The sequence below is a fragment of the Accipiter gentilis genome, chromosome 5 (genome assembly GCF_929443795.1).
Source record: "Accipiter gentilis chromosome 5, bAccGen1.1, whole genome shotgun sequence".
NCBI classification, from domain to species: Eukaryota; Metazoa; Chordata; class Aves; order Accipitriformes; family Accipitridae; genus Astur; species Astur gentilis.
In genome coordinates this window covers 44,999,864-45,026,740 of record NC_064884.1, presented here as the reverse complement: position 1 = coordinate 45,026,740, position 26,877 = coordinate 44,999,864, and the positions used below count along the sequence as shown (strand labels likewise).

Genomic DNA, 26,877 nt, shown 5'->3' with positions numbered 1-26,877 from the left:
CCCTGTGCCCTTGGGATTTATTTAGTCCCACAATACAGCCTGATTGTGTTACTAATTGCTCTCTCCTGGTGAGCAAGCTAGAGCCCTGCAAGTCACAGAGACAGCCTTGACTAGGCTTTAATTATTCAGTCACACCTTTGTTCTGCCCTCCTTTTTTTTTCTTTTTTTTTCTCCAGGTGTTCATTTTAACTTTTTTTTTTTTTCCCCCCCTCTAATATCCTGCATCCTGGGGGATTTGGGTCTGGCCTTCCTTGCCCTCGGATGTGCGGCTCTGTCACCCCTTTGGTCGGGCCAGACTGGGGTGCAAAGGGACACACACACCCCCCCACCCGAGTCCCGCGGGGAGGACGGATGAGGGGTCTCGGTACCGGTACGGTGACAGCCACCGAGGGCCGGGACCGGCGGGGCTGTCTCCCTCGGGAACAGTCAAAACATATAAACCAGCGCGGGGGCCCTTCACGGTGGCGCGGTACGGCTCTACCCTCTCTCCCCGCCCGGTACCGTTCAACCACGGCTACCGGCACAACACCGGTTCCTGCAGGATGCCCGGCCCGGCTCGGCTCTCCGGGTCCGCGGCACGACAGCAGCGGCCCGTTCCGCCTTTTCCTTCCTTTACACCTTGCGGCGTTCAACTTAACGGCGGTTTCGGCGGCGACGCGAAAGCCGGTCGGTTTCCCTCCCAGGGCTCCGTTCCCCGGTCGGGGCCCTGCACGTGGTTTCCCCCTGCGGCCGGCTCCGGGCGGGGGGGGAAAGCAGGTGTTCCCTACGGCTGCTGCGGGCGGAGCAGCCCCCCGGGGCCGGGAACCGCCGGTCCCGGTCGCCGGTCCCGGTTCCCGCCCCCGCCCGCGGCACGGACCCCCACGTGGCCGCCTCCCCCAGCACCGCCTGAGCGCCCTTCCCGGCACCGTCCAATCAACGCGAGTACCGCCGGAAACCCCGCCTCCTATCTTCCTCCCCGTTACCCGCCAATGACCGCACCCCACCCTTTCTCACCAATAGGAACGAGAGCCGATGGAGAACATCGACCAATGAGAGAAACTATACTGGGGCGGCGGGCCCCGACTGATATCCCTCCGCCGTCCTCCCGCCCGCCCCGCGCTCGGTGTGCGCGCGCGCGCCCTCCCCGCTCGCGCGGCCCTTTTCTCCCTCCGCCCGCCCGCAGCAGCAGGACCCGCCGCCGCCGCCGCGCCCTTCCCCCCCCCCCCCCCTCCTCCCGCCCCTCCACAGGCCTTACCGACCGGGATCCCTCCCTCGGCCCCGTCCGTAGGGCAGGACCCGTCTTTCTTCCTTTCCCCTCCCTCCCCGGCCCCGGCCCGCCCCGCTTTTCCCACCCTCCTCCCTTCCCCGACCCCCCCCACCCCCCCCCCCTTTCCCTCCCCTTCCCCTCCTCCCTTCCCCGCCGGCGCCGGAGCCGCCACGCCGCCGCCATGGAGCTCATCACCATCCTGGAGAAGACGGTCTCGCCGGGTAGGGCGCGGACGGCGGCGGCCTGAGGGAGGGAAAGGGAGAGGGTGGGTAGGCCCGGCGGGGCGGGGGCCGCGTATCCCCCTGAGGCGGCGGCGGCGGCGGTGGTGGCGGTCCCCCGGGCCCCGGGAGGGCGTGGGCGGTGGCGGGGAAAGGCCTCGGAGGTGGGAACCGGGGAGAAGCGGCTCGGCCGGCCGCGTCCGCCGGTCGGCGCCTGAGGGCCGGGCGGTTGGGCCCCGCGCGCCCGCTGACTGACGCCGGTTCCCCCCCTCCCCCCCCCCCCCCTTCCCTTTCCTCCCCCGGTTTCCCCTCCGCAGACCGCTCCGAGCTCGAGGCGGCGCAGAAGTTCCTGGAACAGGCGGCCATCGAGAACCTGGTGAGCGCGTAGGGAACGGAACCGGGTCGAGAGGAAGGGGGGAGGGGGGGGGGGGCAGGCGGGCGGCGACGGGACCGGGACCGGTGGCGGGCGCTCCCCTCCCCCCCCCCCCTCCTCCCTCCCCTCCCTGCCCCGCCCTCCCGGCCAGGCCGAACCGCCATGGAGCGCAACCTACCCTGCCCGCGCCCGGCCGCCGCGTTGCCGACCAATAGCAACGCTTCCTCCGTCTTTTATCAACCAATAGGAACGCGGCGCCGGGAAAAAGGGGCAGCGCCGGTTGCGGGAGCGGCCGCGGGCCATGTGCGGCCGCGGCCATCGCTGCCCCGGGCGCCGCCCGGCCCCGCGGCCTTCCCCGCTTGGATCCCCCCCCCTTCGCCAGCCGCCCCTGGGCCCCCTTCTCCCTCCATCGGCCTTATATCCTCCGCTTAGAAGGGCAGGCGGGTGGGTGGTGGGACGGGAGAACCGGAGTAGGCCACCCCCCCCACCCCCCCCCAAACAGGAGCCCCGCCAAGGGGAAAAGGGGGGGTAAGGGGGGGGGGGGTGTCGGGTCAGGGGGTTGTGGGTTCATCCCGAGGGAAGGGAGCTACGCTGGGAAGCTGGGCCTGGAGTTTTCCCCGTGACCTTCTTAAACAAACAAACAAAAAAAATAAATAAAAATAAATAAATAAATTAAAAAAGTCCTAAAAAGAAAAAATGAGGGAAAAAAACCCCAAACCCCACGTCTCATCCGTGTGCTGGAACCGGGGCGGCGTGGGGAAGTTGAACTCGCGGGCGGCGGAGTAGGATTTTTGCTTAGTCAAGGTGTGGTGCTGCAGCCGCTGCCGGCCCTCGGAGGGGAAGGGTCCACGGTGGTACCGGGAGGGCGGCTGGTGTCCCGGGGGGGTGTTGGGTCCCGGCCTTTCGGTGGTGTGGTCGTCACAGGTGCATTCTCATCGCAAGCAAAACTGGCATCCTTCTTTTTTTTTTTAAAGTGGTTACATATACTGGTCTCCACTGGTGTGAACTGGGGAAGTCACAGAGTCTTTATTTCTGTTGCTCTGTTTGAAGGTGTGCAAGATGCCCCTCAGAACCAGAATTGACGCAGTCTTTGTGCCAAATGTCAGTTTTGAGTCAAAATTCTCTGAATTGCTGATTGTTAAGTCTTAGGATGCCCCCCCAGTTAGACCGAAGCTTTCTGGGCTGTGTTACCTGAAGTATTTCAGGGTGATGTGCTTGAGGTGCTCGTGATCCTGGGTTTCAGGCTTTTGAAAGAGCTGAGGGATACGCTAATTTTTCAAGGTTTCATTTATACTTGCTGCCTTGCCAGAGCCACATAAAGGCAGCAAGCAGAGGAAGCGGAGCTTATGCTGGGGCTAAAAATTTGTGCCCTGGCCTGGAATGGGGACGTGGGACGGTCTAGCCTGGGGAAAGGCAGGGGTTGAGGAGCTCCACGTAGGCTGCGAGGGCAGCTCATGGCTCGGCTTTGCAGGAGGATGAGGCAGGAGAGTGAGGATGTGGGATTGAGGGCTGTTCCCATTGCAGTACGTGGTGGGTGGGAAGAGCTCCAGCCGGCCCAGGGAATGGGAAGGGGTTGAGATGGGAAGGGGTAGGAGATACAGGGTCGGGCGGGAAGTTCTGCGCCCGGGGCCATGGCCGAGCACCCGGAGCTGGAAGTGATCTCCCAGTTAGTTAATGGAGATGCACCCGTAGAGCGTCTTGTTCTTCCTCATCCTCCCCCTCCTCCTCCCTGTAGTTAATTTAGACCCTTTTCTGAGATTTTCATTGACACTTCTGTGGGTGTGGGAGCTGAGGTCGTACGCATTTGCTTTGAGTCTCAAGTCTGGAAGGCTTAATGTAATGCTTCTCATTTTTAGCTAGAATTATTCTTAAAGCTCCAGGAAAAGACAAATTTTTTTTGCTAATTTAGGAGTGAGAAATCCAAGGATGCTTCTTCACCTTTGAATTTTAGTACAGTTTTCTTCTCAAACGTGGCAGCAACACTTTTATTTTGTCCTGTGAACTTTTTTTTAGTGACTCCTCGCTTCTGATAAAATCAGTATATAAAACGTGAGCAATCTTGACGGTTGGGAAGTGGTTCAGTGTAGTATATTTGTTGGGGTTTCATCTATTGCATTAAAATTTCAGAGTATCTCTAATGGCTTATGCTCATCAGTTTAAGTTGTCCCACATACTTGTTTCCAAATTCTGCAGTTTGAATGTTGAAAAGTACTGGATAGCCCAACTAAAATTTTTTTTTTTTTTTTGAAGAGCTGAGCTTGGTCATTGAAAATGTGGAGTCCAAGATACTGGACTTATTCTATGTTTCTGTTGAACTTTTGGAAGTTAAGTTAGTTTTAAAAATGGCTTTTTGGTGCCCTAAAATCTTTGAATCTACCTTAAGTTCTGTTGCAGAGATTATACAAATGGGTTATGCATAACTGTATGTTAAACGTTTTCAGGAAAACCATGCTCCTGCTTGATGTGAAACAGTTTTGAACGTGGTGCAGCTGTTTCCACTATTTCCTAGAAAGGTTTTCTTAGTAGGCAAAATGCTTCACAGGGCCAGCAAAATGAAAAAGCTTTGCTGCTGAAACTTTAGCTGTATCTTGTACACAGCGGAAGTCTCTGAAATGTAAAGCTGTCAAATCAGGAAAGGATTTAAATGCGGAGGCATTTCTCACTAGCTCTCACCAAAAGCAAGTGGCACGAATGTCAGGTATTTTTATCCACACGTATGCCCTTTTTGTGACGGGTAGTCTTGATATATGTCTATGCACCTTTTACTGCAGAGAAGGAAGTTTGTGATCTTGCAAACCTATTTGCAATGCACCAAAGGAGCATCTGATTTCACATTTTAGCAATTCCTGTGTTAGATTATAGTTTGGGTGTTTGCCTCGAAGCAGGGAAATAAGTAGCAGAGAGTTACTCTTCACCATGTTTGATATCCATCCAGAAAACACATATCTTGGCATACAACCTGAGTAGTTTATTTAAAGGAATACTTAAAGCAGGCAGGAGCATGGAAGGTAACAGTCTCTCAAGTAAGCTAAAAAAAAATAAAATCCAGCAAAGTCAATGCCAACTTACGTCGCTTTCCAGCGGTTCTAATTAGGAGCTTAACGCCCATAATCTCGGGATAGAGCCGCCGTCAGTGCACAGTGGTGGCGGTTTGCTGTTGGCCTGGTGGAGAAGGAGCTTCAGTGAGTCGTGGTCTCATTTTGCTGGCTGATTGGGGTTTTTTGGTTGGGTTTTTTTTTTCCTCTTGTTAGTGGGGAGGTGCGGGCAGGCAGGCAGGCGTGGGTGCTGAGCCCTCCTCTCTCCCCAGCCGACCTTCCTGGTGGAACTGTCCAGAGTGCTGGCAAACCCTGGCAACAGCCAAGTTGCCCGTGTGGCGGCCGGCTTGCAGATCAAGAACTCCCTGACATCCAAGGACCCCGACATCAAGGCCCAGTACCAACAAAGATGGCTTGCGATCGACGCCAATGCCCGCAGGGAAGTGAAGAACTATGTAAGTTTTGTGACTTTTGGTTTTCCACCTGTTGTTTTCTTGTGGTGGGGGGGATGAGCGATTAATGTCTTGTCCGTTCTTTTCCACCTGAAGAGTCTTCCGTTGGCTGGCTGCTCCCTTTCATGAGACAAGCAATGTCATCTGCACTTGTTTGGATGCTTTGTTGCTTCTAGCATATTTAATCTGTAGAATTATTAGGGTAAAAAACCAAACAGGTTTGAGGCTGCTGCTTTTAAATTCACACCTGTAAATACTTTTACAAGGAGCCTCTGAATAGTCTTGTGTGACTGCGGGAGCTAATGGGCATGGCTTCCCCACTGGGTGATTGCAACTGGGTTGGTGTTTGCTTTTTCTTATACTTGACCAGCTTCCTCAACTGTTTTACAATCCACATTAGCCTCTTTGAAGCATACTCTGTTGGAACACGTGTGTTTACACGAGGCCTAGCAAATTTAAGAGTAGAATATGGTAAAAAATTTGCAAGTTCCAAATAGGAAATTATATTCTTAAATTTTCACACAGATGGGGAATTTGCCTGATGGCTCTTTGATAGTTGAAGTTCAGGACTTGCAATGGCAGAACTGGTGGCTTAGTGTTTTTTGGCTGATGGGAACAAAGGTGTACTTGGATGTATGCAGGGTTATGTAATTGATGCGAGTTGGCCATACGCTTTATATAATGTTTTTGTGTTAATAGAATCCGTATATAGCGGAACAAGGTTGGGTGAGTGATGAAGATACAACTTTAGTTTTTTATTTACATTGATGATAGCTAAGGGGGAATTTATACTGTAAACAGGAGCCGTCATACGGTGTACTGAACCTAACAAAACCAGTTTATTACTGTTTTCTGTCAAGTAATATTAGAAATATAACAATTGTTAAGTGGATATATGGAAAATGAAGACATGTAACTGGAAATGCTGAAACAAACACATGCCCCCTTTTTTTTAAGAAACATGTTATTGAGGTGTACAAAAAAATCATTCTTCTGATTACAATTAAAAAAAAGAAAATTATTTGGTCCTATTCAGATTATCTTGGCATAAACAGTCTGGTATTTGCAGGGGGACTTTTAAACCACAGTTTGTTTAGCTTTTGCAATTTTGCTTTATAATACAAGCAGGGAGGAATTGTTCAGTGAGTCATTGTTGCACATTATGGCGCATAGCATTGTGTATGGGATTTAAAGGATGTGGTAGAAGTATGTGTAATCACACAGCTGTATCTCACTTCCTGAAAGGGGCAGCCATGGCCAAGTTCATTTCAAATGTTATTTGTCTGTGGTCACGGCCTCATCTGCAGCAGGAGAAAGCAGAACAAGCCAACTGCTTTATTGGGGAGGGGGTGTGTTTGGAATAACATCAAGCAAAGACTGGAGTGGAAAGCCAGCGCCCATCTCTCTTTGGTCACTGACATCAAACCATTGCCTGCTAATCTCTCCCGCAGGTTTTGCAGACGTTGGGTACAGAAACTTACAGGCCCAGCTCAGCCTCCCAGTGCGTGGCTGGCATCGCGTGCGCGGAGATCCCCATGAACCAGTGGCCCGAACTCATTCCCCAGTTGGTAGCGAACGTTACGAATCAGCACAGTACAGAGCACATGAAAGAGTCGACATTGGAGGCCATTGGATACATCTGTCAGGATATCGTGAGTATATTTTAAATACTATTTTAAGTATTATTGTGAGTAAATTTTAAGTGCTGGCCCAGCCTCTCCCCAGCACCTTTTCTCTTCCAGCCTTTCCTTTCTCACACTGCTATATCTAGTAGGCTGTAGTGCTTCCTTGTGGCTGTCTTTTAATACTTCTCCCGAGGATGTCTGTGTGCTGACAGAACGATGGGCAGTAAACATGCGAGGATGGTGTCTGAAAAGACTGACCTGCTTTCGCAGCACAAATCCAGGTCATCTTTCGTAAGGTGCAGATTTGAGTCTCTATGTTGCTGTGGTCATATGATGGTGAGGGGTGCTGTTATAAAACTTCAGCTGAACGTCCAGTTGTGTAAAACGTTACAGATGAATGATAAGCATTTGATTCCTTCCTGTGTTGGGGAAACCTGACAGCTACCCTCGTCTTGTGTGAGGAGTCCCTTTATTCTTAATTTAGGAATTTTTGAGGCACAGGCAAGAATACTTAGCTCTTTGAGGCACCTTCTACAAAAGGTCTCGGGGGTTTATCGATGTAGCTTGCAGTATTGCAATGTGTTGCATCAAGTATCTGATATGAACTGCTTGCAAAAACCCTGTGTGCTGTCTGACCTACCACTGAAAAACAAAATTAGCTGCTGCTTTTTTGGTGGCACCGAATGCCTTAGACAATGTACGTGTGGCATGTCGCTGGCAGAGAGAAATTTTCTGTTTGGTGCTTTCATCAGGCTGCAGGGGATTGGTTTCACTGGGGAGGTAGGTTGCTTCGTGGAGGGTCAATGAAATAAAGAGGAAATCTACAGCTGTACAGGGGAGTGCTCCAGGTCAAGCCTTGTTTGTTGCAAGGCTGGAGTGCGTGTTTGTTGTTTCTTTGGGTGGTATGTATCGTTGACCTCTGGATTTTTGGATGCCCTGGCTTGCTCACTGAGTGTTTTGTAACCAAGATCCCTCTTAGAGTTTTGTAGTTTGTCAGTCGCATTGTGACACAGTTCGTGACCATAGTTTGGGAATCTACTGCTGGATAAATTCTGATGTAATAATTAATACAGTTATTTGGGGATCTTGCAGCCTTTAAATTTACCATGAATTAAAATTAATCTGTAGTCTATGTTCCCAGCTTTCTTCTTTAAGCCTTGAGTGCTCAACTGTTGCCTGTCCTTGCTACTGGTCCAGGCAATGTATCTTTGCCCTTTGTCTAAAAAAGATTGGCAGCTTTACCGGTAGAAGTCTTGACCACAACTGCTGGCTTAGACCTCTGCCCAGTATATAAAGGAACTGGAAATCAGTTTTTAACTTGCTAATTGAATGAAGTCAAGTAGTCTGAAGTTTGTTGGCCTATTAGTTGAAACAGTGGAGTTTATTTGGCATTTGTGACTTGAATACCTGGACTATTTATGCTCAGTTCAGTCTTCTCTTTCCTGTCCCAGAAGCTGTAAAGACATGGTGGTGTATGAATTCCTTGTACTTGCGTTCTGGTTCTCCCAGGGAGCAAGGGGCTTCTTGGCCTTCGTGTCTTAAAACTTATACTTGTAGATTTCAGGGTCAAATTTAGAGGGTACTTTAATATGGAGAAAGCTGTTTGGCTGGTAAATAACATTATCAACACCTCTTTTAGGATCCAGAGCAGCTTCAGGACAAATCCAATGAGATCCTGACAGCCATCATCCAGGGAATGAGAAAGGAAGAGCCCAGCAACAATGTGAAGCTAGCAGCTACTAATGCACTCCTGAACTCTTTGGAATTCACCAAAGCAAACTTTGACAAAGAGGTGAGGGGGTAACGATTCTTGGCCTAAAATGCAAAGGCTGAATCCACGGTCTATGATGAGAAATCATGCACCACGCTGAGTTTTGATGCATAATTATGTTGCAACTGAGACTTGGATTCGTTTCTGTAAATCCGGTATGTTCTTGTTGTAATGCAGAAATACTATAGAAATATTCACAGATTCATCAATGGAAGGGAAGCATCATTGACTTTTTTTGGATAAATTTGAACTGACCTTAGAGTTTAGCCTATTAGATGCTCTGCTTCCTAATCAAACTCTACTCTATAATGCCGCTGTAAGAGTACAAGCTTGGATCAGCATTTTCTTTCAAGTGGTGTGGCAGCAATCCAGATTTAACTTTGCCTCTGAAAATTGTTGGGGGAGGAAGGCCTGTAAGAGTTTTCAGAATAGGGGCCTCAGAATGAGATTCTTTTCAGAACAGACAAATCTATTGATTTTTATTTTCCTTCTTGGATTAAGTCTATCCTCTAGGCCTCTACCAGGGAGAGTATGGGGAAGATAGAATTAAGATTGAAGGTCTTTTAATGAAAACTTTCCCCAGTCAACTATTCAGTAGAAATTAATGGGGATCAGCTAGAATCGTTCAGGATTTGAGACAGGAGGTGCATGATCCATTCAGAGTGTATTTCTGTTGGGCTTCTGTACTGTAAATAGGCTGGGCATAAGTCTGTTCCTTCCTACTGAAATGCAAGGATCCACATACTGCCCCTCAAGAAATTTATGTCTTCAGTTTAGAGGTTTCTTGAAGCAATTGCTGAAATAGTTCAGGAGATAGCAGGATTTTTTTTCTTCTCCCCCCAAAAAAGCTAGTGTCTTTAGTTCTGCTGTATTTTTCTATTTTGGACAGCCTGTTGAGCAGTTTTTAAAATGGAAGCTTGGGATTCCCATTTTGGGGAAGAAATTATTTAAAATACTTAAGCGAATAGTAACCTATTACTATAGCGAATAGTACTGTTCCTTGATCTTTAGAAGTGCTGCATGAGTGAATGTACTAGTCCAGGCTCAAAATACATCCTCCGTAGGAAGGCTTGCAAAGACTTTAATGCTTTTGTAAGGCAGTTCTAATGCTCTTTTATTTTCTTTTTCTAGTCTGAAAGGCACTTTATTATGCAAGTAGTCTGTGAAGCAACACAGTGTCCAGATACAAGGGTGAGTGAAACTAAATGCTTGATTTGTCACCGCACCTTTCTGGGGAAGCAGGCTAGAACCTCTCGCATCAACAAAACAGTTGAAAAGTGTTACATGAAATAAGTGGTATTCTGTTAGATGATTGGTGCGCATGTAAGTACTCAAAATGAGATTTATGCTTAAAGTTAGAAGTAGTAAACTTCTAGGAGGATTTAAGTCGCTGCTTGTGAAAGACCTTATTGGGTCTGGAGTAAACTAAATCAGTAGAAAGGCTGGGTTATTAATGTTGTGGTAGGCTACAACTGTGCTTGGTTTTCAAAGCACTCGGAAAGGTCACCTCTTTGATCCATTTTCTACTCTGACAGGTACGAGTGGCTGCCTTACAGAATTTGGTGAAGATAATGTCCCTTTATTATCAGTATATGGAGACGTACATGGGTCCTGCGCTTTTTGCTGTGAGTACTCAGGTTTCTCATGTAATTTGTCTGATTGTCTGATCTTCCTGTACTCCTTTGTCCTAATCCAAGAGGAAAAGTTATCTTGCATTCCTGATTTGGTTTTTTTTTTTTTTTCCTTTGGCTGTGACTGCATGCTGTGAATCCTTCTCCTAGCAAAATCCACAAATCCAACATCAGGTGTTTCATACCCAAAAAGTCAGGACGGTGCAGATTGCTTGACTTGCTCTGCAGTCCTCCCAAGGTGCTGATGGCTGATAAACTTCCAAATGAGGAGATTGTTTTCAAGAACAGTAGCTCTAATGAATGTGGCATCTGATTTCAGACAATCTTGAATCTCGTACCAGTTGGCCAAAAGTTGGGGTACCTATTTCAGGAGAAATAACTTGCTAAAACGTCCTTCTCTTCCCTCCTTTCTTTCATGTTTCTAAAGATAACTATTGAAGCAATGAAAAGTGACATAGATGAGGTGGCTCTACAGGGGATAGAGTTCTGGTCAAACGTCTGTGATGAGGAGATGGACCTGGCTATAGAGGCGTCTGAGGTGAGCTCGCAAGTGACCGCTGAAAAGCAGCGAGTGCCCGTGATTGTCTATTTGGGAATGCTGATCTCGTGTCTTTGTATTGTGTCTGAAAGTCCTCCTGTTCTCCCAAGTGGAATAGTGTAAGGAGAGCTCATCTGAGGCCCTTGTGCAGCAGTCGTGGGTCCGTGATGAGACACCATGCACCACTCTGATGCGATGTGATGCATGTCTGTGACAGAAGCTGAGACCTGAGGCTGCACGAAGCCCATGAGGCTGGTTGGCTCTGTGGGTGTTACGTGCGCCGCGGACGTTAGCACGGTGTTGTGGTACCCAGCTTAGTTTTTAGCGGATAGCTTGGGTACTAGCAGTTGTCTTATCCAAGACTCAGCTATGGTTAATTTATTCTGCTGTTCAAGGTAAATGTGAAGCTTGTAGCCAAGGTTGCATAAGGGCTGCCATTTGGAGTTCCCTTTAATAACTCTTTGGGTTATTTTTTAGGCTCTGTAGCCTAATGTAAAGTTCTTAGTGTAGCTTGAATATAACCTCTTTTTCTTACTAGATTAGATTAGGATGAACTGCCTTTTTAAGTGAGCAAAATCCTTTTAATGCCAGCCTGGCTGGGAGTTGAAACTACTTGAGATAAAGATTCTCTGACAGGTTTGATGAGAACACACTGACGTACAAGTGCTAGTTTTCTGCAAATGGTACCTGACAGCTACCTGATCTCTTCTTAGCATTCAAAAGTCAACTTAAGCTACTCCTGTAAGGTTAACCTAAACGCGCCTTAAGCATGTATGCTAGGCACAATATAATACCAGAAAATTCTCAGTATCATGAAGATCTTTGAGCTGTTGCTTCATTAAGATGGCATCTTGAATTGTTGAGATATACATACTGCATTGAAGGGAGAGCATTTCTTGAATTACCTGCTGTCTTGAAGGCCTAGTGGACCCTGTTACGCTGACGTGTAAGATTTTGGGGGTCTGTTACGGGTGTGAGGGACTGACTTAGTCCTACCCCAGTGCGCAAAAAGATTGATCATGTTCTATATAATACATTATTTATGAGTTAAGTATAAAATTATGGGATGAAATAAAAGTAATCGTTATCCCTTACAATGGATAGGGCTGGACATGAATCTGGGGTATTGTTCTGCATGCAGATGCTGTTTGCATAAATTTGCTGTGGAGATCAATAATAGCTTAAACTTTGAAGGGCTCTAGATGAATCATATCCATCTTTAAAAGTAGCTAAATATATATTTGTGTTGAATGCCCGAAAAAGCAAGGATAGCAAGGATAAAAGGACAGTCAGCAGCACGTAGATTTAGTTTATATGCTGAAGACCTTTTGCGGCTTCTGCTTGGGGTCACTTGTTAATTATACATAACTGCAAACTGAAAATATTTATATTTGTATCATGTGAGAAAGGGCTCTATATGTGTATGGAATGGCAAATTGAACTTGCTTATTGAATATTTAACTGGAATTGGTGCAGGGTGTCCTTGAAGTTCCCGTGTGTTATGGTAACTTAAAGTTTGTGTTGAAGGAGAGGAAAGCATGCAAAAGACAATTTGTATCTAGTGGAGTGCATAATTCAGACCTCATGCCTATATAGCCACTGAGAATCATTTTGCTACCTTTTTTTTTCTAGGCAGCAGAGCAAGGAAGGCCTCCAGAGCACACTAGCAAATTTTATGCGAAGGGAGCACTACAGTATTTGGTCCCAATTCTAACACAAACATTAACAAAACAGGTGAGTTGCAAAATCCCTGCTGCATGTCAAAAAATATGTACTATGCCTACTTTCGGGTTCTAGGACAGTGATGCTACTGTTGCATGGAGGAGCAAATTGTCAGTGGTGGTCACTGCTCCCTTGCCTGGGTGACTTCTTGATACGCTAGGTCTCAAAGGTGCTTTAGGTCCCCTCGGGTAGTTTTTAACGGTGCACTTGTTCAGAGCGCCTGTAGTGGCAGTCCTTGGTCTGTGATGAGACATCATGCACCACTCTGAATGATGCATCGTTTTTTAGGGCTGAGACTGTGACACTGCGTGCAGTGTCTTTTTTTATGCTGAATTCTGTCAACGCATGCTTGTATTTATGGTTTCTGAAGAGGTTTGATAGTTATCTGTATTCCTAACAAAATGTTTGTGAAATTAAAACCAATATACAGTCTCTGCATCATTAGAGATCCAATTTCTAGAATTCTTGAGGCTTACTTTTTGAACTGTGAAGTCTGTGTTTATTTAGTACCTATTAAGCACTTCACAGGGACTTGTTTGGACTGTGTTTCACAGTCTAATCAAAATTAATGGAATAACTTGCTACAGCAGGTCTAATTATAAAATAAAACTGTTAATTAAGCCATACAGGAAGGAGTTCATTTGCCTTACTGCAATGTACTGGGAAAATGCTTGGTGCTCTTAGCGAATCCAGGGAATTGTTTCCCTGTTTGTTTTGTATCGCTGTCCGCTTGGATGCAGAGAGTTAAATTGCAGGAGGTTCTAAAGTGCTTGTTAAAACAGGAAAGATAAAACAGATAAGAGAATCACAGGTACACAGCTTCAAAGGAATTTGGTAAGTGGCTGAGCTTAACAGTTGTGGGGAAGAAGCTATTTAACTGGTACAGCAGGCCACTCTGTGAGGTGATGGCCTGGATCAAAGGAACGAAATCTCAATCTAGATGAGAGCAGTTTGGAAGATGTATGAGGCTACTGTAGGTTCATCAGTAAAGAGCTAGCAACCTTACAGCAGGGTGGAAAGGTAGAGATGACGCAAGTAACCCAGGTTGCCTCTCTGTTAGAGATGTAGCTAGTCCTTCCAGACCTGAATTAATTTCTAAATAGAACACTTGGTAGTAAGGCAGCGTTACTTGCAGTAGATCCAACAGGATGCCACTGCCTGTGAGTGGTAAGGGGTATTTTCCCCAAGACTGACCAGGGGTGCTGTTTTCCTCCTAGGATGAAAACGATGATGATGATGACTGGAATCCCTGCAAAGCAGCAGGAGTCTGCCTCATGCTCCTGGCGACCTGCTGTGAAGATGACATTGTTCCTCATGTGCTGCCCTTTATTAAAGAACACATTAAAAATCCAGATTGGCGATACAGAGATGCAGCTGTGATGGCTTTTGGGTGCATTTTGGAAGGACCAGAGCCTAACCAGCTCAAACCACTAGTCATACAGGTAAGATTAATTGTGTTTTCTTGGAGGCTTGTAGAGCAAAAACTTTGATTTATTTGGAGGAGGACACCTGCTTTGCACATGGTTCTTAATCTGAGGAAAAGCAAAAGGATGCCACATTTTAATCATGTTTTAGAGAGATTTGATAGGGCTAGGGCAGGTAGTTTGGTCGCATAGCTCTGAATCATGAGCATATGCAGGACTTCAGAATACCTGACTCCAGGTGCCTCGGTTCTCAAGTCTTACGCCCGGGAAATAACTTTATGAATCTCAAAATGCAAGAACAAGGGCCTAGGTGGATCTAGACTGTCCTCCTCTCTCCAATCTATCGCTAGCTGGTAGAGAATACGTTAAAATCAGAAACAGTGGCAAATTTGTATTTCCACTTATTGCATATGATCACATCTTTCTTCTGACTGTGATTATGTTCTAGGCAATGCCAACTTTAATAGAATTAATGAAGGACCCCAGTGTTGTGGTTCGAGACACAACTGCTTGGACTGTGGGCAGGATCTGTGAGATGCTTCCTGAAGCTGCCATCAATGACATTTACCTCGCTCCACTGCTTCAGTGTCTGATGGAGGGCCTGAGCGCTGAGCCCAGAGTGGCCTCCAATGTGTGCTGGGTAAGGCAGTTCCTTTGCTGTTGGACATTTGATAAGTTTCTGTCAACAAGGGGAATGTAGCTCGTATTCATATATATGAATACACACACATACATATATATGCTCGCGCACTTAAATGGATTTCAGAGATGACTCAGTGCTTTGGTCATCCAGCACGCGCAACTGTTGTTAACTGTAAGTTACCTCAACTCTGTTGTGTGGCTCTGGTAGGAAGGAGTAAAGGAGGAAATGGATTTTAAGGAAAAAAATGCTAGTATTCACTGAGTGTAGAAGTTGCCTTCGGTTTGAAAATGCTATGGAAACTGTCCTTGATAACAGGTGTGATAGCTGTTTAGCAAAGGCATGCTGGGATTTAGCTTTTATCTTGGGGGCAGCTGGATTGCCTTCTTAATCTTAAGGAAAAGACAAGATACCTTGTTTCCCATCACCTAAGCCTGCTGCTACAGTGGTTCCAGAACTAAATTGAGGGGCATGAGATTTTTTTGTTCACTTACAGGGCTGCAGTCCCTTGGTTTGGTTTGCTAACTTCAGTTGTATCGTCGTCTTGATGCACGTCTACTACCAAGTAGCATATCTGATCTTTCACTATAAAGAAGATGTGTCCCTTAGTGCCTTTTAAGAGAGCTGCTTAATAAGATTTGAGCTAGAGATGAGTATTTGCATGTCAAAACAAGTTTTAGAAAATACAGAATTTGTTCTCTTAGTATTCCAGAGGTTTGAAGACTTCTAGTCAGCACAGAAGCTTTTCCCCGATACGTTGATCCTGACAAAAGTCCATGTAGCTGTGGCTTTTGTCTTCTGAAGATGATGACTGCTATATGTTTTTAGATTGAAATGAAAATCAGGAGGCTTTCAACTCTTCTAATCCACCTGTCTCTCAGAGCAGTTACGGTTGCTCTGCAGTTGGGAATTTGAGCAGTCCGCAGCTTTGTCTAAACCAGGATTTTAACTTGTGATGATGGTGCCAGGAGAGTGGGTAGAATCTGTTAATACCCTGCAAGGTTCAAGCAATCTGCCTTTATTCAGTTTGATTCTTGACACTACCAGTTGTTGAGACCAGTAACGCTGTACAGACATTTGTCTGCAGACAGCATGATTGCCTTGCATGTTAACATTATGTTTTAAGTCTTTGAAATTTTCATCACTTTTGCACCAAAGTTAGGTGCGGGAAACAATTAGCTGTTCATGAAGGGAGCTGTTAATCCTGCACGTTTGGGGCTTTTTTTGTTGGAATGAAAACTGTTGGAATACATGTTTCTGGACTTGTAAGGGTAAACTCTTTTGAGTAATAGCGATGGTTGTTCTGTGTTTCAGGCCTTCTCTAGTCTTGCTGAAGCTGCCTATGAAGCTGCAGATGTAGCTGATGATCAGGAAGAACCAGCAACCTACTGCTTATCCTCTTCATTTGAGCTAATAGTTCAGAAACTTCTGGAGACTGCAGATAGGTAACACTAAACCAGCTGGCTTAAGCGCTACAAAGATCCTTTTTTTTAAAAAAAAAAAAAAAAATTTATTACTTCAGGCTGTTGGTCCTCTTTCTCTTGCGGCTTAGATCTGAATGGTGTTTTTCAGAACCAGGCTTTTTTGGTATGACATGGAATATAGAATGCTGATCCCCAGGAAGAAAGCTATTCACACAAAATAATTTCTCAATATTTTGTCCATATCTGCTTTTAGTAAGTCTGGTGTTTCCTCCAAGAGTGCCACTTCTGTATTTTACTTTGAAGTCTCTGAGCACAGTTTAAGACTGTGCACATCTTTGTACGGTAGTCATAAGACTCTTCAAGGTTGGCTACAAGGCCACTGAATAATTAGGATTGCAGCAAGACATAATTAGGAATCTGTGTGTATCGTACAGTTCGTTTTACTGTGATTGTTTTATGCTGTGGTTGTTGCTGTAGTGTTACATCCATTTACATTAGCACCAGGTACTCCCAGAAGAGCTGAGGACCTAGTTAGGCCAGATACTGTCCTTTTCCCAACTAAGCTGCAATATAAATAGACAAGGCAAAATATTTTCCTCAGTTCTGCAGATGCAAAAATAAGGGTAATGCTGAAGTCATATTCTGCCTTGAAGGTTGCATAAATCTTGACAGCTCAGAGTTCAATCCTTGGATCAGTTCAATCGTCAGTTGAAGCCTTTTGCTGGAGGACTGCCGCTTCTTAAGCGGTGTCTCTGTCTGAACAGTTCAAAGTCTAAACTCTTCCTGTCTAATTTACATCCAACCAGAAGTGTAGCGTCTAGCTCAAGGCTCTGAAGCCCATCAGTCATCTTAGCATAGATCTCAGCTGTCTTTATTTCAAATTTAACACCCTCACCAACATCTTGGAGGGATGTCAGAGAGGTAGTAATGTATGCTGCTCACCTCTTGAGACCATCTCTTCCCAGGCAGGATAATGGCACACTGGAAGATGGGGGTCTGAGGCTTTTTCTGCTCCTGTACTTGCTGCCAGCGAATGAAGATATTGGAAGTCATTATTAATAGCAAATGAAAAAATGTTCCAAAAGTGGCTTCACAAATCTCATTTACTTTCAAGTCTTGGAATACGGGAATGCAAGTGCTTCTGCTTGTCATAACACTAAAATTTAGCTGTTAACAATTTACTAAAAAAAAAAACCAAAACCCCAAAACCAAATCCAAAAAAAAACCCCAAACTAAAAAACCCCAGTCTGTTTCTAAGGAAGCCTGAGCACTGGGAGCTGCAAATATATTCCTTCTGTTACAGGCCTGATGGACACCAGAATAACTTGAGGAGTTCTGCATATGAATCTCTGATGGAAATAGTGAAAAACAGTGCCAAGGACTGTTACCCTGCTGTCCAAAAGACAACTCTGGTCATCATGGAACGACTTCAGCAAGTGCTGCAGATGGAGGTAGGTAAACCTGAATTTTAAACCTCTGTTATGGTAAGGGGTTTAAGGAAACTAAGTTGGTGTGATGTTGCTGTTGTGCTGTGGCTTCATCTGGTGTAGAAAAATGAGTTTTGTTGCTGACTGCATATATTATGGTATGATATGTTTTTATTTTTTTTTATAGATAGGTAGATATATTAAGCTTCTGAACAGTACCTCTTGTCTTAAATCTGAAGAAACAAATATTTAAAAGTGAATCTGCAACTCGTAGTGCTGTCAAAATCTGCTGGGTTTGCTTGGACTGAGATGCAGGCTTTTCACATGTGGGGTTTTGTTCTTTTTCAGTCTCATATCCAGAGCACTTCTGACAGAATCCAGTTCAATGATCTTCAGTCTCTTCTTTGTGCTACTCTACAGGTAAGTTCCTGTCTCCTGTGTTTGTGGTTATGGGAAAGAGGTGGTTTTGGAGACACTTCTGTGCCCCCGAGGATGCAGACGTGGTCCTGTTGATGAGATCTGACTGGGGAAATTGGATCTTGTGTCCCAGCTGACACGTGGGAGGTGATACAAGGTTCAGAAGGCTTTGGTAGAGTACGACTTAAAAAATTTAGGGCAATATGAATAAAGAACGCTGTACGTGGCATGTTAAAGATCGTATTTGCTTTCAGATTGGCTGTTATGTTTGCTACAGGCTGAACAGTTGCTTTGGTTGGCACAGAAAAAAACTCCATAATGGCTTTAATTCGTTCATCTGCCTCTTGTGGTTGGTGTTCTTATTTAAAATGGCACTAATTAAAATGCACTGAGTGTCCTTGAAATTAAACATCTGGTAATGAACAGCCCATGTGACTTAGAGTACTAGTGCATTTCAGTTCCTTGCTTAGTTCTACAAAGTCCACTGAAAACAGCCACTCTTTTCCCCAAAAAACTGCTCAGGAGATTCACCAGGCCATCCTTCTGAAATACATGGTATTTGATATTGAAGCTTTCCTGTTTGCACTGCAGGAAGGGTGGTACTGTGCTGTCATGCCTAGCGTAGTTACAAAGCGCTGCTTGAAAACTCTAATAGATGTAGATTCAGCATCAGTGCAGTTCAGAAGAAAGGAGCATGTAACAGGGTACTATGTAATCTGAAATAAAAGCAGAGCAGAGTATCTATCTCTACTCAGATTTATTCCTTTGTTGGGTGGTGTTACCTGTTCTCTGCAGTTTGGTTCTTCCATTCCTATTAGTCCAGGAAAGGGAGCCTTTTCCTCGCCTGTTGCTAACAGCCTGTTTCTATTGGGTTTTGCTTCCCGTTCTCTTAAGTGAGGTTAGGAGGTCTTCTGGGTGTTGTCTCCAGGTTGTTTTGAGATATCATTAAATTCATCCTTCTTGTTCAAAAGCCCATAGCATCAGCTGTTACTTTCACTCTCCAATTTTTAGGGTAATTTCTCAAATAATAGGTAGATGGGAATAATCTGTCCTTACGGTGGGCTTTAATGGGGAGGCTTCAGTATCTAGAATCTCTCCTTTTGGCACAATGTGATCACTGCTCTCTTTCTGGACAGCTTTGTTTGCCTGTGGGAAGTGTAGTTACAGATGGAATTAAACTCCTAGTTTTAATCTGTAAATGTGTATTTCTTCATTATTGTAAAATCTGAACCTTAAGTATTTACAGTAGCAGCAGCAGATACTTAAATACCACCAAGTAAAAGTCAGCAAAGAGACTTTTTTCAGTTTTACATAGTCAAATACACTATTTTCTTGCATACTTTTTCTCTTCTGCTGGAAATACAATTATGAACATCCAGCAGAAGAAAAACATTTGTTAATATTTTAAAAGAATGAGAAAATCAAGACCATTTATTTGAACAGTCAAAGTCAAATCTCTTTGGCGTCACTCAGTTTGAAGAATCAGACTTGAAATAATTATTTTCCTCTGCAGGTTAAGGAATCAGTCTTTCTCTTTTCATAGGAAATGCAAATTTATTTTAAATAAGGATACATCAAAGCTGTGTTCTGTAGTTCATATGCTGAAAGGAATAGTCAGAACTGTACAGTAGGAGCAGAGCATAGGTTAAGCTCAGGTATTTACTTGGGGTCTTTCCTTGGCCTTCTGCTCACTGTAATGTGCTGGATAACAGAGAGCATGTGTGCTCACCAGCCTGCTCTGCTCGTTTGTAAGGCTGCCTCTGCCCCCTCCAGAAATCAGTTTTGCTTTTCAAACACCTCAGTGCTAAATGCATTCCTGTAAACGTATTTTTGCATTGGTGGTATTTTAATTTGTTCTTCATTCATCCTGGGTAGGAGAGGTTTAACTGCAGTTAGCAGTAAGGACATGCTTATGTCGTAGTTTAACAACCAGCATTTCTAAAGTTTAATTCTGTGGTTTAGAAGCAAAGCTTATGTGCAACCCATACTTGGCAGCAAGAGATTGCGGTCACATTGCTGTGATGGAAATGGGCTGGTTTTTTATAGGGCCAAATTTGGGCTGGTCGCATTTAATGCCAGCTTACAAATGGAAAGCCCAGAGAATAGCCTATGCAGCAGGAAAGGTAAATTCAGCTTGTTCTGTAGCTGGAAAATTGAATGCAGCTAAAGTGAATGGGACTTTGCGCTTGCACTGACAAAGCATATTTTTGCAGCAACAGAGTTCAAACAGCAGCTTCCTTTTAGCAGCCCAATGTGCTGGGCTGGAGCTAGCGCAGAGGATGTAAAGGCGCGATTCAGCCTTGCGTAGATGGAAGTAGTTACAATCTCTTTCTCCTTTCCCACCCAGAATGTCCTCCGGAAGGTCCAACACCAGGATGCTTTGCAGATCTCTGACGTGGTGATGGCATCTCTGCTGAGAATGTTCCAGAGCACGGCAGGCTCGGGGGGCGTGCAGGAGGATGCCTTGATGGCAGTCAGCACCCTGGTAGAAGGTCAGTATTGCACTGCAGAGCGAGGTTGTGTTCAGGGGGAGGCAGAGCTGGGGCAGAACTGGTTTGCTTCTTTCTCTTTTTGACTATACGGTGAAAAACATTAGTTCCTGGTTTGCTTGAGGTATGGTTTTGACCACACATCTCACCACACTTATCTGTGAAGCTGAGACTGGCTGGTTATGCTAGACTGTGTTTTGTGAATGAATGGTTTATTTTCCATTAACAACATAGCTACAATGCAAATTCTGACAAAAAAAAAACCTAGTGCTACCTTATATAGTGTCCAGCACAATGGGAACCTGGTCTTTGTGCTGCTGCAGGACAGTTTTAATGTTATCTTAATGATTTATACTTGTTGCTGCCTGTGACCCATGGTTGTTTCGTGGTGTTTTGTCAGTGGTGGATTTACAGTCATTGTTCCCATTTAAAAGAAATCACAGTGGCAAAGATGAGTGTCAGAGTGGGTCAGAATGGGTGAAGTAAAATAAAATTTGAATTGTGGTATTCAGGCACTTTGAGCTTCATGGTTCAGGTTTAGAAGGTAGTGGCTGTGGCATCATCTGGAGCTATAGGAACACACTCTGCTGTCAAATGAGTGTGAAAGTTGAGGTGCTGTTGAAAGTCTGTATGCAATCTTATTGCCTAACACTCCTGCGTTATCCCTAATAAAAGCCATGCCATGATATGGAAATGGTTCTTTTGGGAGATCAGTTTGTCGAGAGGCTCCTTTGAGTCTCCCTTTTTTCCTGAGGCTGTTATCCTGGCTAGCCTGTGAGGGTCTAAGCAGGTGACAGGACCTATTTCTAGTAGAAGTATGTGCCTGATCAAGAACACAGGACATCTTGTAAATGCAGCAGGGTTAGTTTGGGCTTTTTTGGAGTAGCCCCTTCCCACACTAGCATGTTTTGGACTGCAGGTCTTTGGTGGGTACCCCTCTGACTGCTCTTGGGAATGTTAGTGAGATTGCCCGAGGAAGCTGGGGAAGTGAATGAAAAGGCTGAGTGGGATCATTGCAAGCTAAACAGCAAGTAAAAATGAAAGTGTGTATCCTCTTGGGACAAGGGCCTTTTCACTTTTGGATAGATAAGTCTGCATGCATGGTCTTAGTAATGCAAGTGACTTGGAGAAGTTGACACAGAAGAGCAGAAATATTTTACTTCAAATAGTGCTTAAATATAAACATACTGAAGAGTGCCCTGCTTGAACTGCACAGCTCTGAAGAGGTTGAGCAGCTGTTTCCAAATGGAAGATGTTACAGCTGATATGGCAGTAAAGCAATGGGAAAAGGTGTAGACTTTTCAGCTGATGCAAAGCAACATAACAGTGCCAAACCCTGTCTGAAGCATGCTGCCATGTCCCTCTCCCTCTTATGGGTCTGCTCAGTCAGGAAGATCTCGACATCCTTTCTGAGCACAGGAGGGGGTTGTCTGTCTTCAAAGGCCTGCAAGGAACTGAGCGCTTTCAAATCTGTTTAGTCCAGATGGACACATTTCACTGATGCTCAGTTTTTGTGTGACGTCTAGTGGAGAATTGATTTGTTGTGCTTCTGTGGAACATACAGGTACTGGTTTGGGGTGGAATATAATGGTGGGGTTCTGTTTTGTTGGACTCCAGAAAATAGGTTGTAGGTTGGGATTTTTTTTCTAACCAGAATATTTTCCATGCACAGTCTTAGGTGGAGAGTTTCTGAAGTACATGGATGCCTTCAAACCATTCCTTGGCATCGGACTGAAGAACTATGCTGAGTACCAGGTAGAGGTCAAACCAGGCAGCCCTGTGTTCACAATCTCTAAATTCTCATCTGCTCACAGATGCTGAGTTCAGCAGGTGTGCATCTGTAAAATACCACAGCTTCTGGTGATGAAACCAAAATTGGAGTCCCATAGACTTTTCTCTAATTACTGGCTGCATGCACAAATTTAGACTCTTCTATTTAATTCAGCAGAAGGCCTTCATTGACTTGACACCTGTGTTTTCACAGTGGCTGCATATTAGTTGGCCTTGATGAGGAAAGAGATTGCTACTGGCTGTGAATTTCCATTAGAAGGTCAAGTCATGGTACTCAACGTGGGGTAGATGTTTAGACCACCCGGCTGCTGAATTTGGTAGTGTTTGTTCAGACCAAGTACCTGTCACTTTGTTGGCATCTGGGTCTCTTGCCCTCCCCGTTGGTGAAGCAAGTTCAGCTCTTTGCAGCTTTGTGACATAAATGGTTAACGAAGCAGGGACTCATCAGCTGCTGTATGAGGGTCGTTATTCTCGGTGGTTTAATGGCTGCAGACTCACCACTACTTAGTGCTTTAATAAGCTGAAGCTGTAAGGATAGGGTGGAAGACTGACTCACTAGGTGGGTGTCTTACTTGCTGTTCTATTTGCAGGTTTGTCTGGCTGCAGTGGGCCTGGTTGGTGACTTATGCAGAGCCCTGCAATCCAACATCTTGCCTTTTTGTGATGAGGTTATGCAGCTGCTCTTGGAGAACTTGGGGGTGAGTGTTTACCTTCTCATTAGCCAGTTAGTAACAGTTGGCTTGCACACTGAGAAGAAAGTGGGAGGTGGGAGAAGCAGAAGTGTTAGGCATGCTCTGAAGATCTCGTGTTTGACAACTATCTTGCTTACTATTTGAATGGAATCCAAATTTATTGGGGGTAAGGATTTACATTTCAAGTAAATTCTTAATTTATTAGCTCCTCCCCCATTAAAAAGAAGTGCAACTGAATGCTATGGTGCCGAAATCTCTTCCAGAATGAAAACGTTCATAGGTCTGTGAAGCCTCAGATTCTCTCAGTGTTTGGCGATATTGCCCTTGCTATTGGAGGAGAATTTAAGAAGTACCTAGATGTCGTACTGAATACCCTCCAGCAGGCTTCCCAAGCACAGGTTGATAAGGTAAGCCAGTGGTGCATGCTTCAGTTCCTTCGTTAAAATCATAAACGAGTAAGGGCTCTGCACATGTCAGCAGGGGCATTGCTGAAGTATGCTTTCCTGTTGCCTTTCCAGTCTGACTATGACATGGTGGATTACCTGAACGAGTTGAGGGAGGGCTGCCTGGAAGCTTACACTGGCATCATCCAAGGATTGAAAGGAGACCAAGAAAACGTTCATCGTGAGTACTCTTGTCCTGCTGTGGTGGTTCTGTGCCTGAAATGACAAAGGGAGATAGGAAGAACTCTGCTTAGACAAGCTGTTTCATGGTTGTTATCACGTCCATGGGCATATCCGTGTTCATTCCCTTCTGTGTGGGAGTGAACGCTCTGCTGCCATGAGCAGTGAATGGGTTTTGAGCCCTTCACTAACTGATTCTTTCTTCTCTGGCAGTTTTTCCCCTCCTTATCTCAGAGAGCTCTTCTCGTGTCAGAATCTGCCTGTTTGGGGGTACACTGGAATCCCTTTTAAAGGACAGACTATTAAACGCAAACTGTGTTTTACCCTGCTATAATAAAGCTGTTTTCTTTCAGCGGATGTGATGCTGGTGCAGCCCAGAGTAGAATTTATTCTGTCTTACATTGACCACATTGCTGGAGATGAGGATCACACCGATGGAGTAGTGGCATGTGCTGCTGGACTGATAGGGTAAGCATCCTGATCCTATTTCAACTGACAGCATGCTCATTAGATAGATAAAAATCTTTGTACAGCAGCCTTAATATTTAAAGCTGCATTTTTATGACTGTCGGAAGTATTTAACATCAGTTCTGGGTTTTTACAATCTAGTGTTGGATGTTTAACCCAAGGTGTGAAGTGGTTACGCAGGTGAGGTGCTTTAACTGACAGGGTGAAAACCAGTAGGTAGAAGTGAAAGTTGGATGTGTGTTACAGAAATTGCAGATCTAGGAATTTTCAAGGATGACCTGGGCTTAAAAAAAACCCACCCCACCCTCAATTCCCCGAGTATGGAGGAACTCAGGTCAGGATGTTTTAATCTTTTCTACTGCATCTAGGGAGAGCTGATGGGAACATCAGGGAGATCAGTCTTTGGACAGGAGATTGAATGCCTCCAGTTAGTCACAATTTCAGAAAACTGTTCAGCTCTCCTCCTGCTGAAATTAGTGACCATATGCAGCATTTTAAAAAGGACATTAGCTGTGAGTCAGATTTCTTTTTGCTAGCAAGAGCTGATCAGAGTGGTACTGGCACATCTGTTTGTGGCACTCAGCCTCAAAGCCTCTCTTTCTTCAGGGATTTGTGTACAGCATTTGGAAAAGATGTACTGAAATTAGTAGAAGCTAGACCCATGATACATGAACTGCTAACTGAAGGAAGAAGATCCAAGACGAACAAAACAAAAACCCTCGCTACCTGGGCGACTAAAGAACTGAGAAAACTGAAGAATCAAGCTTGGTAAGGGATTACACCCACCTCCTTTTCATGTTGCATAATTATGAAATTGGCTAAACTCCTGAGTCTGAAAGATGCTTCGCAAAAGCCTTGTTCTCTAGGTTGTTTCTCATTTATTTTTCTGTAAATAAGCCCCATCTGTGGTCTTGTATATCAGAACAAATACAAACCAAGAAATGTGGTGAACTGCTTGGCTTTCACAAGACCAGATGCAGACCGGAGGGCTTCTTGCATTGTGAAATGTGTCACCCTTGCTAGTCGGGGATGATCCTGCACTCCTCCAAACGCAGTGTAACTGAAGCCTGTTGACTCCTCAATCCTACTTGGAGGTCGAGGAGTGTCTGGGCAGCACTCCTAGTCATGGTTTAGTTTTAGGTAGTCCTGCGAGGAGCAGGGAGTTGGACTCGATGATCCTTATGGGTCCCTTCCAACTTGAGATATTCTGCGAGTCTATGATTCTACCAAAGCGCCTTTTAAAAGGAGCAGGTTGTACAGAAGGGCACAATGGTGTATTGGGAGAATAAGTCTGTTACAGCCTTGTCACTCCACCTTAAGAAGTTCCTTAGTATCCCTATTATTTCTCTTTTGGTTCTACAAAGTCAATTTTTTCCACTCTACTGCTAGTCTTATCTCCCAGACATGGAGTTTTGTGGTTTGGGGGTTTTTTTGATGGACTCTTTTTGCTTGCAGATCTGTTACCATTGGGATGACACCTGAGACCCCCACTGGAAATCTCCAATCTTTTGAAAAAACCCGGAAGTGAGGAGTGTGCACGGATGCTGAATGTTTGGGAATGAGAGGATGAGTGAGTGAGGCTTGAAACACACCACATTGAAAATCCCGCCACAGCAACAGCAGCAGCGCTGTTAGCGAGCTGAGCACTGACTTGCGTAGAAAAACCTGGCATCAGCCATCTTCGGGAAGAGGGAACGACCGATTTCTGTCTGAGTAACGAGCAAGTCTCTTCTTCTGACAGACCAGGACTAGCTTCTCTGTCGTGGCCGGCGCAGAAGGGGAACGGCCGGTTCGGAGGAGAGGAAACTGGGTTCAACTGTGGTGCTCTTTGTCTGAGGTCTGGCTTTGGCTGCTGGAGAGAGATGGAGCCTGGGTCTCCAGCTGCCTGCTGTAACCTTTGCCGCACGATGCTGTCGGTGCATGGGATAAAGGAGGGGGTGAAGGATTTTCAGTCTAGGAGTGAGTGTGTGTGAATGAGGCGGTATCCACATTCTCAACTTCAAGTCATTGCAGTTTATCTTTTCCCAAAAAAAGGGTTAGCTGTTGCATTTCATAAACTAACCGAAGTTCAGTCTACTGATGCAGCATAAGAGATGTAAAAAAGAAAAGAGGAAAAAAAAAAAAAAAAAAAGAAAAAAAAAAAAGGAAAGTCGCTCTTTAGGGCTTTTTATTTTAGGGAAACACTGACGAATGTTCAGAGCTCCCGTTCTGAGTGACGCTTTTCATGATCTTGTTTCATCAAAGCGCCTTTCCTTCCTTAATATTGTTCAACTGTGAATGTAGAAATGGGGGAAAAACAAAACTCTTGCGTTAGAGGGAATAGAAATAAATTGTCAAACAAGATTTCAGGCTTAAAACAACAACAAAAAAAAAAAAACAAAAAAAAAACCACACAAAAAAACATTAAGTGCTCCGAATTGGCAGTGAGAACGCAAAGGGAAAGATCTCTCCTGACTTGTACTGTAGCAGCCCGAACACCCACAAAAATTGTGCCAAAGAGTTGAAAAACAAAATAAAACTTCAGGTAATATTTTGGATTGCAAAATGAGGATAAATTCAATGTTCAAACAGAATCTGATAAAATGCCATTTGGAAACTGCTTGGCCTTTTGTGCTCTTTATTTGATCAAATTTAATGTGGTATTGGTCTCTTGCTGCACTTCAAAAACAAAAAAAGGAAAAAAGAAATTTATATAAAATATATATATACTGACTTGAGCTTACACAAGACGGCACTTGTAAAAGGTTATATTTTTCCACTGCAGTTGAAGATTAATAAAATGGTGTCAAACATTCCCCAATACTTCCTTTTTGTATTCTTGGTCTTTCCAGTAAAAGGGGAACCCATTAATGATTTTTTTTTTTCTTTCCC

At 45.0% G+C, this 26,877-nt stretch overlaps 1 protein-coding gene across 2 annotated transcripts; it reads left to right on the top strand.

Annotated features, from left to right (window-relative positions):
- The first annotated feature begins 1,250 nt into the window (after positions 1 to 1,250).
- KPNB1 (karyopherin subunit beta 1) lies at positions 1,251 to 26,877 on the top strand. 2 transcript variants are annotated; one of them, XM_049799430.1, is made up of 22 exons: positions 1,253 to 1,467; positions 1,782 to 1,840; positions 5,145 to 5,327; positions 6,776 to 6,976; positions 8,589 to 8,741; positions 9,852 to 9,911; positions 10,256 to 10,345; positions 10,779 to 10,889; positions 12,522 to 12,623; positions 13,829 to 14,053; positions 14,484 to 14,675; positions 15,990 to 16,120; positions 17,403 to 17,550; positions 17,875 to 17,946; positions 20,291 to 20,435; positions 22,105 to 22,187; positions 22,814 to 22,921; positions 23,179 to 23,322; positions 23,434 to 23,539; positions 23,892 to 24,006; positions 24,613 to 24,774; positions 25,462 to 26,877. In XM_049799430.1, coding segments are annotated over exons 1-22 (2,631 nt in total). In that variant the 5' UTR covers positions 1,253 to 1,427; the 3' UTR covers positions 25,463 to 26,877. The 2 variants fall into 2 exon arrangements, with proteins under 2 accessions (XP_049655386.1, XP_049655387.1); XM_049799429.1 differs by lacking the exon at positions 25,462 to 26,877 and having other exon boundaries at positions 1,251 to 1,467; positions 24,613 to 24,778.

Coding starts and splice junctions, on each gene's coding strand:
- KPNB1 (XM_049799429.1), top strand. CDS start 1,428: ATGGAGCTCATCACCATCCTGGAGAAGACGGTCTCGCCGG. Junction 8,742..9,851: donor AAGCAAACTTTGACAAAGAG/GTGAGGGGGTAA, acceptor TTCTTTTTCTAG/TCTGAAAGGCACTTTATTAT. Junction 20,436..22,104: donor AGTCAGCACCCTGGTAGAAG/GTCAGTATTGCA, acceptor TTCCATGCACAG/TCTTAGGTGGAGAGTTTCTG.